Raw genomic sequence first — 16527 nt, forward strand, 5'->3', positions numbered from 1 at the left:
ATCATTTTTTGGATCAGCAAGAAAAGAAAAATATTGAAAGTACTTACGAAAGTACTTCTTTGATACCACAGCAAATACTTCTAGATAAACTAAGAAAATTTAAACATGATTAAAGAGACAAGAGACCAGCCAGTAAAATTAAGAACAAATACACATATTACAAGCATAGATGAATACAACAGAATATGTTACAAATAATTGATAGTATTCAAATTCCGAAATTTTATTCCTTCATTCCCCTGAATGATTGTCGAGATGGGTATTTTGTCATAATTTTATGTGTATGTGTCTGTTCAGAGGATTCTTTTCGGTGTTCACGCGCCATCTGAAACACATGTGCGCGCAGTGTGTGCTGCTGTGCACGTAGAGAACAGCACGCAAGTAACGAATAGAGTTCCCTTTCGCCTTTACTCTCTGGAATTATTTAAAATTCGCTTGCTTGTGTTTATACGAACAAATGAAAAACTTATACTCTATTATGGTTACATTTTGCAATTAATCCGCAGATCACATGGATGCTGAACCGTGTGGCTTGGTCTGTACGGATCACGGATTAACTACGATCTGTTTAACCACTAATAAATACTGAAAATGGTACACAAAATATTGAAATAGATTGTTTTATTCTGTTTAGCTCATCATTTTTTTTTTTTTATTATTATTATTAATGATTGTTGTTATTATTGTTGTTGTATGATTTGTTTTCATATTTCATGAACCAAAACATCTCATTTTTTTTTTTTATATTTTAAATTTTTTAATTTTTGTGGTTTTTTTGTGTTTTTTATTTATGTTTTTTATGATTTTTTGAATGAGATCAGCGCTTACACCCCACTGATGGTTATGTTTATCTTATGTATTTTTCTTATAATTTTATGTTTTCATCTGATGCGCACTGCATGAATTCATATGGAACTGCCACATTGTAAAACAGGTACAATTTCTCATAATATTAGGCTGAAATAAATGACAAAAGGTCTGGGTTTTTTTTAGACTATTTTTAATGTGACAGCCATATAACAAAAAAAAATAATAATAATCTGTCACTATAAGTTGAGATATGTCACTGTTCACTCCCCCTCCTTTTCCACTTTTAAAAATCATGTGGATTATTATTTTTTTCTTTCATACAGCAACAGATGTCAAGTTTCAAAAAGCAATTTAAAGCCAGAAATGTCATCTATAGCCATCTGATAGCTGTGCGAGTGCTTTCTAACTAATTGTGACCTTATCTGTGTGTCTGTCTGCAGACAGCACTGCCAGCATCATCGCCAGACGGCGGCGGTTCCACAGATTGACCCAGGAACTGTACGAGCTCCCGGTGGTGGTGTGGGATGACGGGGAACCCGTCCTGAGCAGCACCAGTACCCTGACGCTCAGGGTGTGTTCCTGCCAGAGAGGCACCAGAGTGAAGATCTGCCAGGGTGAAGCGTTCCTCTCCTCCGCAGTGCTCAGCACGGGCGCTCTCATTGCCATACTGCTCTGTGTGCTGATTTTACTGGGTGAGTTCAACCTGGAAATGATGCCTGAGTATTTTGCCAGTGCCTGTGATATATATATATATATATATATATATATATATAAATATCATTATATATATATAATACTCAATATATAAATATATATAAAGCAACCTATAGGTAGTATGGTAAATTATTATAGGTAATGTTATATGCCATTCATAAGGCTTTTAATTTATTTAACATACATACATACTTTTTGAGTAAAACTGAATATTAAGAATGAATAATCTAACGCATGGTTTTGTAGGATTCTGGATGTTAGGTGATAATATTATTGCTTAATTTAAATGAATGACTTGTAAACTGTTAAAAAAAAGTAAATAGGTACATATTAAAAATAGTCAAAGTTTAGTAAAATAATGTATACCATAGTGTTTATAGTATCATGTACTAATATTTTTAATGTAGTAGAATTGAATAATAAAGAAAATTAGCCATTTTTTTTCTAAAATGCGTATTTAGGTAAATCAGGTTAGTTTTCTTCTTTGACTGTTTCCCATTTATCACCTTTCCAGTTTTAGTATTCACAGCAGGATTCTGGCATTCATTGTGATAATTCCAGTTGATCCAGCCCTGTTTAGCTCTTGACTTTTCATCTTTCACCTTGTAAACCTGTGGATCAAAAGTAAGGGGCGTGCTTAAAGGATTTCACGGGTCTCACAACAGCAGGTGAAAGGTTGTGACTGCATCAAAATGTCATGAACAGAACACTGAAGAATGTTTTAGTATTCACAGCATGCATAAATGAACGCCATGATGACAATATGATTATATAGTTATAATCCAGTGAATTAAAGTGTTCAGATTCTGGAGTTTCTACCAGTCATATATATAGTATGATTTTTATATGATTATATAGTTATAATCCAGTGAATTAAAGTGTTCAGAATATTATTAAATACAATATAAAATAATAGGCCAATTGATTGGTAGAAAGACTGAAGAAAGGGAAGGTAACAGAAGTAACACTTTACAGAAAGGGTTATGGTAAATGTAGAATGGAGTATAAACCAGTGAAACAGCAGATGTGTGAAAATTTGCAAACAGAAACGAGTAGAGACAGAGAGTGAGGCACTGACAGGTTTGTATTAACGGTACGAGATGAAGAAAGTGTGCAGCATATGTAATAGACATTCAGACATTCCCACCTCTCGTCCTCTCATGGGCTGCTCTCATCCCTTTCCTCCCTCTCTCCGGCCCAGGATGGATGGGTTATGTCTCACCTCGCAGCTGTGATGCTCTCTCCTGTTCAAAAGCGAGAGATTTTCAGTACTCACCCTAGCAGCTGCCGGGGCTAAATATAGTCCTGAACCTCGTGCTACATGTTGTGCTCGCCCCGTTCGGCACATCCTGCTCAAACACGCCTCTGTTTGCTCCTGCTAAAATCTACTTGTTGATAAAATCTCCCTCCTACCACTCGGCAAATCAGCTTCATAGATTTACTGGCTTTAGCAGAGCTGATTACATTGAGATATTTGTTTGTTAGCAAACACTGAACAGAATGTGGCACTTTTGGTGTTTGTGTAACAGCACAATTGTGTGGTTGCTGTGCAGTATGCATACAGCAGATTGCAATATGTTTCATTGTCTTTCTGTCTACCAAAATTACCAAATTTAGAGAACATTCAGAGCTGGAGTCAAGACTACACTCATGACATAATATTCAAAAGTTTTTTTTGCCCCCTTTCTGTTTTTATTTGGTTTTTTAGAGAACATTCAGAGCTGGAGTCAAGTTTTTGCTTATGTGTCACACTTAAAAGAATCAGATAATCAAACAAATTTTAATATTACACAAAGCTAACCTGAGTAGATACAAAATTCAGTTTTTAAATGATGATTTCATTTATTAAGGGGAAAAAGCTGCCCAAACCTGCCTGGCACTATGTGAAAAAGTAATTCCCCCCTAAATCTAATAACTGGTTGTGCCACCCTTTGCAGTAACAACTGCAATCAAGCATTTGCGATAACCTGGGTGTGGCTAGTGAAATTTAACTCTGCTTTCTAAAATAATGTAGTTAATCACAGTTCTTTCATAATTTAAAAGGAGGGGCAGTTAATTTTTCACCTAGGGCCAGGTAGGTTTGGACAGATTTTTTTCCCTTAATAAAAGAAATCATCATTTAAAAACTGAATTTTGTATTTACTTGCATTATCTTTGTGTAATATTAAAATTAGTTTGATGATCTGAATCTTTTAAGTGTGACAAATATGCAAAAAAATTAATAAAAGAAATCATCATTTAAAAAGTTAGATAGATAGATAGATAGATAGATAGATAGATAGATAGATAGATAATGTAATTCATATATATTTCACATATATACGACATTAGAAATGGGGTCATGAAAAAGTGCTTTCATAAAGCTTTAGTCGTGTCAGCTAATAGTGTATCAGTGAAGTGAAAGCTCATCTAGACTAATGTGCGATATCGACTTGCTATTCATTTATAGTGGCTCTTTCTAATGGGATATGAAAGAATCATCATTCACTCGCACTGATCTCTGGCCCCTGATGTGTTTGCTTGTTCATGCATTGACGATGCTTCACACCTGCTTTTCCCTCATCCTGATAATGTTCCGCACGTCTCCTACTGTGACACATTCACCGTAGTGCCGTAACATTCACTGGAGGAATTACTCAGTGTTAATAACGTTGATAAATTATTTTCATCATTTATTATTTCAGTTTTCCAGTACTTGACATGAATATGTTATGTACCTTCAACCTTTTAGCAAAATTTCCCACAGCTCCTGCTGATATTTAATAAGCATAATGCAATTATCTTCCATTCCTGTTGATTTTTACAATATCAGGACTCATTTATCATCTTTTTAGAGGGCAATGCATTCAATGCGTGACTATCTAATGCTGCTCATGTGCTAGACAGAAATTTTACTTTTTGTGTTTTTAGGGTTTAGGATTTTATAATACTAAATTATATTTATGGAATAATTATGATCCATTTATTACCTCCTAACCATTTCTTGAGCATACACCTGGAAATTAAATTTTCTAGCTTAAACTATTGTAAATTATGAATGCTTTGGATCACAGATTTAAGTTCAGTTTCTTTTTAAAGAAGACACTTTGCAGATTATTGGTGAAATTTTCACCCAACATTATAAAAAAAATTAAAATAATTACAGTAAAAATAATCATACAAAAACATATTATTATGAAAAAATTTTCACATTTTATATGAAATACATATTTCCCAAAATATTTTTTACTCTAAAACTATGTGAAAATCAAAGCCATGAATCTAAAAACAAAGCTGTGTTCCGAATTTGAGGTTGATATCACAAAAAAATACCAAATGTTTTAAGTGGAGGAAATTTGCTTCCCAATTATTTCCAATGTTGTCATTTTTGACCATAAACACAGTAGAAGTGTGACTGTTTTTTCAGTATCATTGAAACTTTCGTGAAACTAATCGTGTCCATGATGAATTTTTGTTTAATTTGTTTGTTTTTTTTAGTGTGTGTGTGTGTGTTCACATAGCAAGTGCCAGAACATTTACCAAGTTGCCATACCAAAATGTTTTGGTCAAAAATGACCAAACAGCACCAGAGGGTTAATTTTCCTCCTAATTGTTGCTCTGTTTTTTCAAGAGTGTATGTTTATATATTAAAAAGCATCATGTTTATCAATATTAATCAATTGTGCCGTGTTATTTTATATAATCAGCAGCATTTTTTTGTTCTTTGCAGCCATTGTGATTCTCTTCATTACGTTGCGACGAAGCAAAAAGGAGCCGTTGATCATCTCGGAGGAGGACATTCGTGAGAACGTGGTGACGTACGACGACGAAGGAGGCGGAGAGGAGGACACAGAGGCCTTCGACATCATCGCCCTCAGGAACCCAGCCGCCGCCGAGGAACTCAAGTTTCGTCGGGACGTCCGGCCCGAGTGTATCCGGCCGTGGTCATCACGGAGACTGGCCCGCGGCCGTCTCAGCCCCTCATCCCTGGACATCGATGAGGAAATGGAGGTCGGGGAGTTTATCAAACAGAGGGTGGCCGAGGCGGATCAGGATACTAGCGTACCACCCTACGATTCTTTACAGACCTACGCCTACGAGGGTCAGGGATCACCAGCAGGCTCCATCAGCTCGCTTGGGTCGGCTGGAGCACATTCCAACCTGGACTACAACTCCCTGGACGACTGGGGTCCAAAATTTGAGAAAATAGCAGAACTTTATGGAGAGGAAGTTGAAACGGCATCCGAATCCACTGAAAAGGCAGAGTCGGAGAAGCAGACATAAGTATTTGTCAATGTCAGAGAAAAGTATGAACAAAAAACTAAAAAAAAAAAAAAACTTCTGTTTTTCAACATCCGCCGTCATGGTTTCATCAATACAATGAGACGCTCTCGGACTGCTGCGCTGCCGTAACGCTACAGCTGTAAAGTCAGACTGACTGCCTTCTTTCTCTTGTTTCTTTTGGATGTTCTGAGCTCTGAATCCCAACAAGGCAAGAATGATTTTGAAAAGAAAATCTAATTTAAAAAAAAAAAAATACTAATGAAAATAAGGACCCTATTTTAACTGGTGTATATTTTTTATTGCTCAATAAAGTCCTGGATTCCTGACACATGAATATATGTGAAGTTATCCTCAACTGTTGTTGTTTTAAATTATTTATTTATTTATTTATTTATTTATTTATTTATTTATTTACAGGCAACATTTTTGAAAATAAAAAAATAATTATAAATTATTTAAAAATAATTAATACTTATATTATATATAACTTTTCAACTTTTGAATGCAGTATCATGTGACATTTTCACTTTTTGTGAAAAAGTCAACTAAGTGCCTAATTTTCTTTATATAAGTTACTGAGTCAATTACCTACATGCTGTATTTCCCACTGGACTATATTAAGAGTAGACTGACTTATTGAATGTTACTTCAGGCTTTTCTACTCCACCGCATCATTCTTGTTTTAATGTGAAAATCATACTGAAAATCATCTAAACCCTTGTTGGCCCAGATTTGCCTTGAAGCATTTAAATTATTGCGAATAAACATTTTCATAATTGCTCACTATATATAGAGTACAGGCTCTTTTCCAAAATCTAGTGAGCTCTCCCTCGCCATCTACAGCCTACATAGACAGCTGCTTTCCCTCATTAATGACTGACTACTAAACTAAGATAAAAATATAAAAAATACACATCAAGCATTTTGAATTTGATTTAACTATTTATAACAACAGTTTTTAATATTCAGTCATATGCTGTAATAATTTTCTTGTCTCATCCACCACCTTGGATATCCTTCACATATGGTATAACAAGCATAATTCAGATCCCTTCCTTTCAGAACAGCCTTTTTTCCATGAGAATGTCTTTCGATGCCTTAAAATGCTGCCTACATAGGCAACTCGCTTGGTTTTTGACCAGAGCAATGAGTTTCATTATAAAAAGTCGGTACTTGTGACTCTGATTATAGAACCCTGTTTATTTTTTATAGGCGTCCTCTGGGACTCCCGCTGGGCACTTAAGATGATACACAGTCTCTTTCCCTCTTTCTCTCTCTTCCCATATTCCCCAGCTTCCTGGTTTATAGTGACTACATGAATGAAGTGAGAAGGTTATGAATATTTCAGCATTTCTGCGTGTGTGAGAGAGAGTGTATGTGTGTTGCGCTTTTGAATTATGGTGGTGGATAGTTTGGGCTAGGTTTTTTTCTTTTCTTTTTTTTATCAGGCTATCCATTGTAAGGATATTAAGAATACAGGAGCAGTATTCGGGATATGTAATATTAAAATTCTCCATCGCTATATGAATGTACTATATGTAATTTTGAGTGTGTGCTTCCTCTCCAAATATCTCATGATTCCAGTCGTTTTATTCCATAGTTCATATGACAACTGTTTTTGCTCCCAGCATGCTTTGTGAGTGTGTGTATATGGCCGTGCTTACGTGAATATGTGCTGTATTTGTGTAGTTAACTCATAACATCCATAGACTTTTTTTTTTTTTTTTTTTTTAATCAACATCATGGTTTTTGGACCTAATATGACTGACTTTTTTTTCTTCTGCAGAAAACAAAAGAATTCAGTGAATGTTAATGGAGTCAAGTAATCTGTAAATGTCCTCTTTTGTTCTCTGCAGAACATAGAAAGTCATACAAGTACAGTATGTAATGGTATAAGGGTAAGTACTGTAAATGATGACAGAATTATCTTTTTGTTGTTTTCACCATTTTTAATTACATTTAACTCTTCATGTGTATTGGTGTTTAATTGTGTCTTGCTGTGTTTTTAAGTAGGTTTTTAAGTATTTATTGATAGAAATAATAAGAAATGGAAAAAAATGGTGTTTAAATTTGTTTTGGAGTGTAACAGACCATGTCAACCTCCCATTAAGCATTTGAATAACTTACACTGTTCAAAAGTTTTAGTTTGGTTTCTTACACTCACTCAATTTAACTAATTCAGTCAAGTGGGTCCAAGTTTTTGACTGGCAGTGTTCTGTTTAGTCATAGTAAATACAAAATAAAAGTTTGCACAAACTTGACTTCAAATACAAGTGTTATAGTTGCTGCATAACAATTTGGCGAAGTGTATAAAGCAGTGCTGTTTATCTTTACATAGGGGATTGAGTGAGTGAAAAGGAATCAAATGTGTGTGTAAAGTATGTTTGTTTCTATGCAGTGATCTTGACAAGCTGTACGTTCTGCTTGGGTAAATCTGCTGAGCGTTACGCTTTCCACTTTCTGTACCCTGGTTTTTCTCTTTATCATTTTCCGGTAAGAAACCTAGACATATTTTTTTGGTAATCACCTCTGAGATTTCTTGTTAACACGACCGAATGAAAGTTTGTATTGCTGAATGTGGGTTTGACTTCAACAGCTGTTATTACTATACAACGGTTGCCAGAACTCAAGTGAATTCAAGCTGCTCAACAGCAGGAACTTCTGCAGTCAGCAAAATGGTAATTTTTTTTTTTTAAAGAATGAGGCCCTGTTTTAGCTAGCGAGACTGAATATAGAAATCAATCACTTTATTTTCTTAAAGAAAACAAGGTATTTTGTGTTGAACAGTGGCTGGGGTTCAAAAGCTACTGAACTGCCTACCTAGACAGCATTTTTGGACATTTATTTAAACATTCAATATTCCTATATTAGGAATATAGAACCCCAAGAGTGGGCTTGGGGTTTAAAGTTTGCCTGTGCTTAAATAGTGATGTTTTGTAACAGAAATCAGTATTAAGTGACTTAAGGCAGAAGAGCTACAGATAATGCAAAATACAGAAATGATGGCGAAATATAAGTCTTCAAAGCTGAACTGAGGGTGGAAAACCATCAAAGACCAAAGGCCCACTATATTGTTGCTATTTTGGGGAAGATTCAAGAGTGAATAAATAGTATTTATAGTCTGTGAGAAAATAGTCATGTATGACCTTAGAATATGATACTAGAATCTGACCCTAGAATTTCCTGGAAGTTGCAGGAAAGCTGAGAAATACATCTATTCCAGAATCTAATGCAGCTTTGTGGCCTACATAGACGGCTGTCTTTTACGACAGCATGCTAACAGAGATGTAATTTTAAGTGACTGATTTTAAATGCTTTGTATCTGCAGTAGCTCTGCAAGAGCATTATTCATCAAAGATTCATTAAAATGATCAAAAGTGACATCCTTTTGGTAACCTTTTAATTATATTGTAGGTTGGCCATCACAGGAATAAATTACAATTTAAATTTTTTTTTTTTTTTTTTTTTTTGATTTAATAATTATAGCCATGTTGAGCACAAAGATTTAATAAATATAGCCATGGTGAGCACAAAAGACCAACCCCAAACTTTTGAACTGTTGTGTAAAAATATAAAACACCCACAAATTTGACGTAAAATACTTTTTGAGATATATATTTATTATATATATATATATATATATATATATATATCATTATTTATTTATTAAACTAACCCTGAGGTCATGAACGCATGAATTAACATTGAAAGCATATCAAAGTTGATTTCACTAATTCCATTCAAAAAAAATTTGAAATATATCAGTCTGTGTGTAATGAATGAATATAATATACAAGTTTCACTTTTTGAATGGAATTAGTGAAATAAATCAACTTTTTGATGATATTCTAATTATATGACCAGCACCTGTATATATATATATATATATATATATATATATGTATATATATATATATATATATGTTGTATATTAATGAAATATATATATAGTTTATTTATATATAAAGTGTATTTTTATCTAAGTTTCTTTATAGTCTTCTTCCACCATCTTGTTATTTTATTTTTTTTATTATAAAGTTTATTTTATCTGTGTTTTTTTTATATGCAATGTGATGCCTTGGAATCTGGCCAAAATGAGTTATGGTAGGAAGCAGCATAATTAAGATTGTTTTGTATCAGGACTTTGCGTACACTTTTTGATTAAGGTTATTATTGAAGGTGATTATAAAAAGGAAGTTTTTTGTGTTTTTTGGTGTGTTAAAATGCTGCTCTCGTAGGCAGCTCGCTTAGTTTTGCAACAGAGCTAATGACTGTTCCACTGGCCTTATGCTCAGCTGTGTGTGTTTTTCAAACACTGCTAGTCTAAAGTTTATTTAAATATTTATAGGCAAAAAAAGAGCTTACTGTAAATGTTTAATCAATTTATTCAAATGCTGATATTAGTCTGTTACATAACCTACAACAAGCAGATTTACTTACAGCTGATATTTGTGTTTTTTGATTACTTCATTTCAGTGTGCCAGTGTAATTTTTGCACAGGTGTATTGCAGTGCAAAAAAAAAAAAAATTTATAAAATAAATTCTACAAAAAGTTTTTTTTAATTTTTTTTTTCTTTTTTATAAGTTGTTTGCTGTTGTTTAATATGTTTAAAGTTGTAGTTTATTGTGTTTTAGTGAGTTAAAGGAACAGGTCCCATCAAATAAATAAATACCAATATATATATATATATATATATATATATATCTATATATATATATATATATATATATATATATATATATGGAAACTCTTGATGTTTCAAAACTGGCAGAATCACATACTGTAGATCAAAACAAAAACAGACGTTCTGACACAGAACACACATTTCAAAGTACAATAACTGAAAGTAGCATTGTTTTTTGGAGTATGTAAACTTAGATTGTCTTAAATATCTGCAAATATGGTATTTTTATGCTTTAGTACAGTCAAAAATTACATAGTTACCTTTAAAATCGGCCTGCATGCGTACTGTGCTAATGATGAAATTCTCATCATGCTCACTGTATGCATACCATATTATACACATAAAAAAAATGAAGTATACTTTGGGTTTTAAAGCACTTTTGAGATATTTTATGGTGCTTTATGCTGGTTTAGTCCATTTTGGAGTGTAACGTCTCATTGTATGAAAAGTTACTGCATGTAGATTTTTCATTTCACCATGGCAATTAGTTTTAGTTTTGTTTGTTTTTTTTTGTGAACTGTTCCTTTCAGCAATGATTATATTGAAAATAGCACTTTCTAACCTTATTTTCTTTCTTTCAGCGTTCTATTGAATGTCACGAAAGATGCTGTTTGTGCATTTGGTATTCTGGAGGCATGCGCTCTGCCCTCAGCGCTGCATTCAAGACATCGGGAGTCATGCTGTGCAGGCGTGAAAATTGGGATTAGATCTGTTGGCCTTAAAAGGGCCGAGCTTTCTGAAGCACATTGCCGGTACCTTTCAACAGAAATGTTAGCTTTTAAGTTTTATTTCTGTTTCAAACTGGGAAAAGGGAGGAAGTTATTAAAGTCATCTTTGTAGGAACTCACACACAAACACTCACACATAAACATTAAACAAGTACACTGGGAGAAAAGGTTAGGGATTGGGGATGTTACGTGTTGGCCATGGTAAGTGAGATATCAAATCATTGGGGGCGTCTACTCTGTCCAAAGGGCACTGCAGCCAGCATAGAGAGGAAGTATAGATCAACATTTCTCTTCATGGGAATTGGATAAGGATGTTCACACACCACTTGAGTAATACACGAATAAACATTGGATAAGGATGATGTGGCTTATTTCACTTAATTTACCAGGTGTGGTTAATAGTTGAGTATAAAGCATATCAGATGTCATATTAGCAGTAGGTGCATCCCAAATCGCTTACTTATGCACTATTCTATGACTTTTTGTAGTGTAAATAGTGTGAGTAGTGCTTTCACACTGAAAATTCCACAAATAAAAAAAGCACTGGGATGATGCACTTAAATGAAAAAAATAAATTAAATAAAATGAAGTGTGGAATGTTGAGCTGCGTCCCAAATGACGCACTATACACTATGCACTCATACACTATGTACTATGTACTTATGCACTATGTACTCAACCATGTAGTGTATGAACTATATAAGGTTATTTTGTCATTCATAATCGGAGTCTGATAGCCCCTCCCCCTTCACTACGTAATTAAAGCTGTGACAGTTGAGTGCATAAAGTGTCCAACATTCCACACTTCGTTTTTTTTTTCGGTTATTTAAGTGCATCACCCGGGTATTTAAAGTGCGCTTTTTCTTTTTGGAATTTTCAGTTTGAACGCACTACTCGCACTATTCATACTAAAAAAATGTCATAGAATAGTGCATACTGTAAGTACGCGATTTGGGACGCACCTAGTGTTTAGCAGATACATACATACAAACATATATATACTGTGCAAAAGTCTTAGGCCATTAGTATTGTCACCAAAAAAAAAATGGTTTTAAGATAGTTATTTATATATTTTTATTTTGTGTGTCAGTAGGAAATAACAGTTTAATTCCTTTTGCCATTAATTGTAATAATCCAGTGATATTTTTGTATGCACAAGGAGTCCGACAACAACCAGTGTTCCACACAGAGATCTGATCTCATCATCATCCAGTCTGTCTGGGATTAAATGAAAACAAAACGGAGAAACTGAGACAGACTGAATCCAGAGGAACTGTGGCAACGTCTCAGAGATGCTACAAGAAACCTTCCTGTTAAGAGCCCACTCTTAAATCTCATATATTTCTTCCACCAAGTAATAAACCATATTCAGTTGATTAAGAAAGTACCAGCACACACCTCTCTTCCACAAGCTGCAAAATTTCTAGCAATTGTGCTAATTACATGACCAGTTTGGGAAGTTAGCTACTTGCCGATGTTTAATATTTAAGGTTATTTCTAGGTTTCCAAGTATGAGCAATAATAATAGTAATGTTTACTTTTGCAGGCTCCACTAATGAGCTCCTAACACTCTCTTCCGAGAAAAGTTACTGCTTCTCCTTCACCACAGACGTATCTCAGACTCTTACCGCAATCTGAAGAATCACCTCAAAGAATCCCGAAACCAGTTTGAACTCTCAGTTCCTTCATATCCATACTTTTCTCTAAAGAACTCTGTTTGTTCCAAACTCTCATGGCAGAGAGGGATTTAACAGTGTATTATCACATTTGTGAATATTACAGGCATAGATCCGCAGGGATGTAGAGACGAAAGAGGAAATATATTTGAAGAGTGGGCAGGCGCGGATGTATTATTTAACACTGGTTAAATAATGTATTGTGTTTGAAGTACTTCTTTTAACAGAGTGATTTGTTGGGGGGAAATGACGCTTTTCTTAAAGGAAGCAATTTACAAAGCGATAATGCCCTAGTAAAGCGCTGCGTCTGTATTTGTGTTTGCTGAGTATTTGCATAATGCCAATAGACTGTCTGCTCCAATAAACAGTGACGCACGCACACTTCCAGAGGTCACACATCACCAGAGAGCGATGTAACTCATTTTGTTTCATACACAGCGTGATAAACAAGCGCATCAGATGGCTTACATTTCTGAACGCTGTCCAGTGGTTTGCATATTAAAACCTCTGAGAATGAATGCGGTCCCTAGTTTCTTCAGCAGCCATGAATATTTTATCGAGCCGTGTACATTCCCCTCCGCATATTTGTTCAAAGGGCCAGGATTATAATTTGAATAATTCAGCGTGGAAAAATATCTCAAAACGAATGCCCCGAGCCAATGACATTTCTATGCAAAGGACATATTTGATTAATGGAGCCTGTGAATAGTCAGATGCATTAGTGCCAATAGAGGGGCTGATCAAAAGGCTTAATAATGGAATTGCAGACTACAAATTGCATGGCATGTTACACGGTGGGTGGCTTCCCATTTTCTGCCATTTGTCCTGTTTGCACACATGACAACATATCTGGTGGCATAGTGTTGTAAGAATGATTTCTGAAGGATCATGTGACATTGAAGACTGGAGTGATGATGCTGAAAATTCAGCTCTGCATGATGAATGAAAAACATTTGAAAAATATCCAAGTAGAAAACATTTATTTAAAATTGTAAACGATATATACAGTTGTACTGTATTTTTAATCAAATAAATGCAGTCTTGGTGAGGAAAAAGAGGCTTTTTAATTGAATAATGATTAATCGCATCCAAAATAAAAGTTTTTGTCTACATAATATATAAGTGTGTATTGTGTATATTTATTATGTATATATAAATACAAACACATGTATGTATATACTTAAGAAAAAATATGCAATGTATATATTACATTTATTTATATATCATAGAAAATATAAATATATAAATGTATATACATGTAAATATTTTCAAAATATTTACTGTTTGTGTGCATATTTATGTATACAAATACATAATAAATAAACAGCATACTGTATAGTATGTAAACAAAAAAAATTATTTATTAGCAGCATACTGTATAGTATGTAAACAAAAAAAAATTATTTTGAATGCGATTATTATTTTTATACATATACATATACATATTTTTTTTTTTTTTTTTTTGTTTTTTAGATTTTTTTTTTGTGTGTGTGTGTGTTTAGTGTATAAAGTATTGGCAAAATTTGTAAGTATGATTGAGTGAGTATGTGAAATTTTATCTGCATTGCTAATCCTTTTGATCTTTTATTTAAAACATTTAAAAAAAACAAACCTTTTATTGGATAATAAGAATTTAAAATGGGGGGGGGGCGGGGGGGTATCATTATGAAATAAATGTTTTTTTCTCTAATACACATTGGCCACAATTAACGGCACCCTTTTATTCAATACTTTTTGAAACCTCCATTTGCCAGTTTAACAGCTCTAAATTGTCTTCTATAATGCCTGATGAGGTTAGAGATCACCTAACAAGAGATCAGAGACCATTCCTTCATCCAGAATCACTCCAGACCCTTTAGATTCCCAGCTCCATGATGGTGCTTCTCCTCTTCAGTTCACCACACTCCTTTTCTATAGGGTGCAGGTCAGGGAACTGGAATGGCCATAGCAGAAGCTCGGTTTTGTGCTCAGTGGCCCATTTTTGTGTTGTTTTTGAGGTTTGAGTTTGGATTATTGTACGGTTGGAAGATCCAAAAATGGCCCATTATAAGATTTCTAACAGAGTCAGTCACTTATCGATTTTTTATCTGTTTGTATATGATAGAATCAAAGATGTCATGTATCTAAACAAGATGTCCAGGACCTCCGGCAGAGATATAGGACCACAACATCAAAAATACAGCAGTATATTTTATTGGGGTACTTTTTATCCCTGTGTTCACCAAACCCATCTTGAGTGTTTGTTGTTTATTTTTTTTTATTTTTTTTTTGGTACATCTGACCATAGAAGCCAGTCCTATTTGAAGTTCAAGTCATGGCTGATAACTGAATATGCTGGAGCTTGTTTTTGGATGAGCTAGGAGAATTTTTCTTGAAACCCTCCCAAACAACATGTGGTGATGTAGGTTCTGTTTTTAACGTTTTCTGACCCTGAGACTCAACTATTTTCTGCAAGTCTCCAGCTGTGGTCCTTGGAGAGTCATTAGCCACTTAAACTCTTCTCCTCAGCGTGCATTAGGACAATATAGACACACGTCCTCTTCCAGGCAGTTTCGTAACATTTTCTTTTGATTGGTAATTCTTAATTATTGCCCTGATGGTGCAAATGGGAATTTTCACTGCTCTAGCTCTTTTCTTAAAGCCACTTCACTAATTTATGATGCTCAATTATCTTTTGCTGCACATCAGAAATATATTATTTGTTTTTTCTCATTGTGATGGATGATTAAGGGAATTAAGCCTTTGTTTTCCCTACTGTTTATATTTTTTTGTGAATTTAGGAAGCCATGGCTGGATAATTTCATGTTCATAATCACCCTGGAGTGCTCAAAATTGTGAATATGAATGGGAATATACTTCAGAGATATTTTACTCATAAGAATTTCTAGAGGTGCCAATAATTGTGTCCAACGTGTATTTGAGAAAAAAATATTTATTTCCTAATGATATTTCCCCCCATTTTAAATTCTCATTATCCAAGAAAGGTTAAATTTTTGTGAATTTTTAAAATAAAAGATCAAAGGATTAACAATGCAGATTAATTTCACAGCCTTCTTTGATCATATTTACCAGGGTGCCCATATTTTGGCCTTGACTGTATATATATATTACATGGCTTCCTTTATATAGTGTCCATGAAAAGTTTTTGACCCCTTTAGTTTTTTTTTTTTTTTTTTTTTCTTGGCATATTTTGTCACACTTTTCAGATCATCAAACAAATTTTAATATACACCAAAAAATGCAAATAATTACAAAATGCATTTTTGTAAATAATGTTTTTTATTTAGTATGGGGAATAAGCTGTCCAAACCTACCTGGCCCTACGTGAAAAATGTAGCCCCCTCCTGTTAAACCTCAAAAAAAGAACTGTGGAAAGCTGAGTTAAAACTAGCCACACCCAGACCTGATTACTGCCAGACCTTTTGAATCATGAATCACTTTAATAGAACCTGTCTGACAAAATGAAGCATGCTTAAAGAGCAACACATCATTTGCCGCGATCTAAAGAAATTTAAGAACAGATGAGAAACAAAATAGTTGACATGTATCAGTCTGGAGAGGGATATAAAGCCATTTCTAAGGCTTTGGGACTTCATCTCACATTTGCCAAAAAAATTTTGATTTATCCCCAAGACTTTGACCCCAAGGGCA

At 34.2% G+C, this 16527-nt stretch overlaps 1 protein-coding gene across 1 annotated transcript in view; it reads left to right on the top strand.

Annotated features, from left to right (window-relative positions):
- Positions 1 to 6142, top strand: part of LOC109073915 (cadherin-18-like) — a 77689-nt gene extending 71547 nt beyond the window's left edge. The window contains 2 exon segments of the mRNA XM_042735944.1: positions 1251 to 1502; positions 5234 to 6142. Coding sequence (XP_042591878.1) covers positions 1251 to 1502; positions 5234 to 5787 — 806 coding nt within the window. The 3' untranslated portion in view covers positions 5788 to 6142.
- The last annotated feature ends 10385 nt before the right edge of the window (positions 6143 to 16527 follow it).

The sequence above is a fragment of the Cyprinus carpio genome, chromosome B12 (genome assembly GCF_018340385.1).
Source record: "Cyprinus carpio isolate SPL01 chromosome B12, ASM1834038v1, whole genome shotgun sequence".
NCBI lineage: Eukaryota > Metazoa > Chordata > Actinopteri > Cypriniformes > Cyprinidae > Cyprinus > Cyprinus carpio.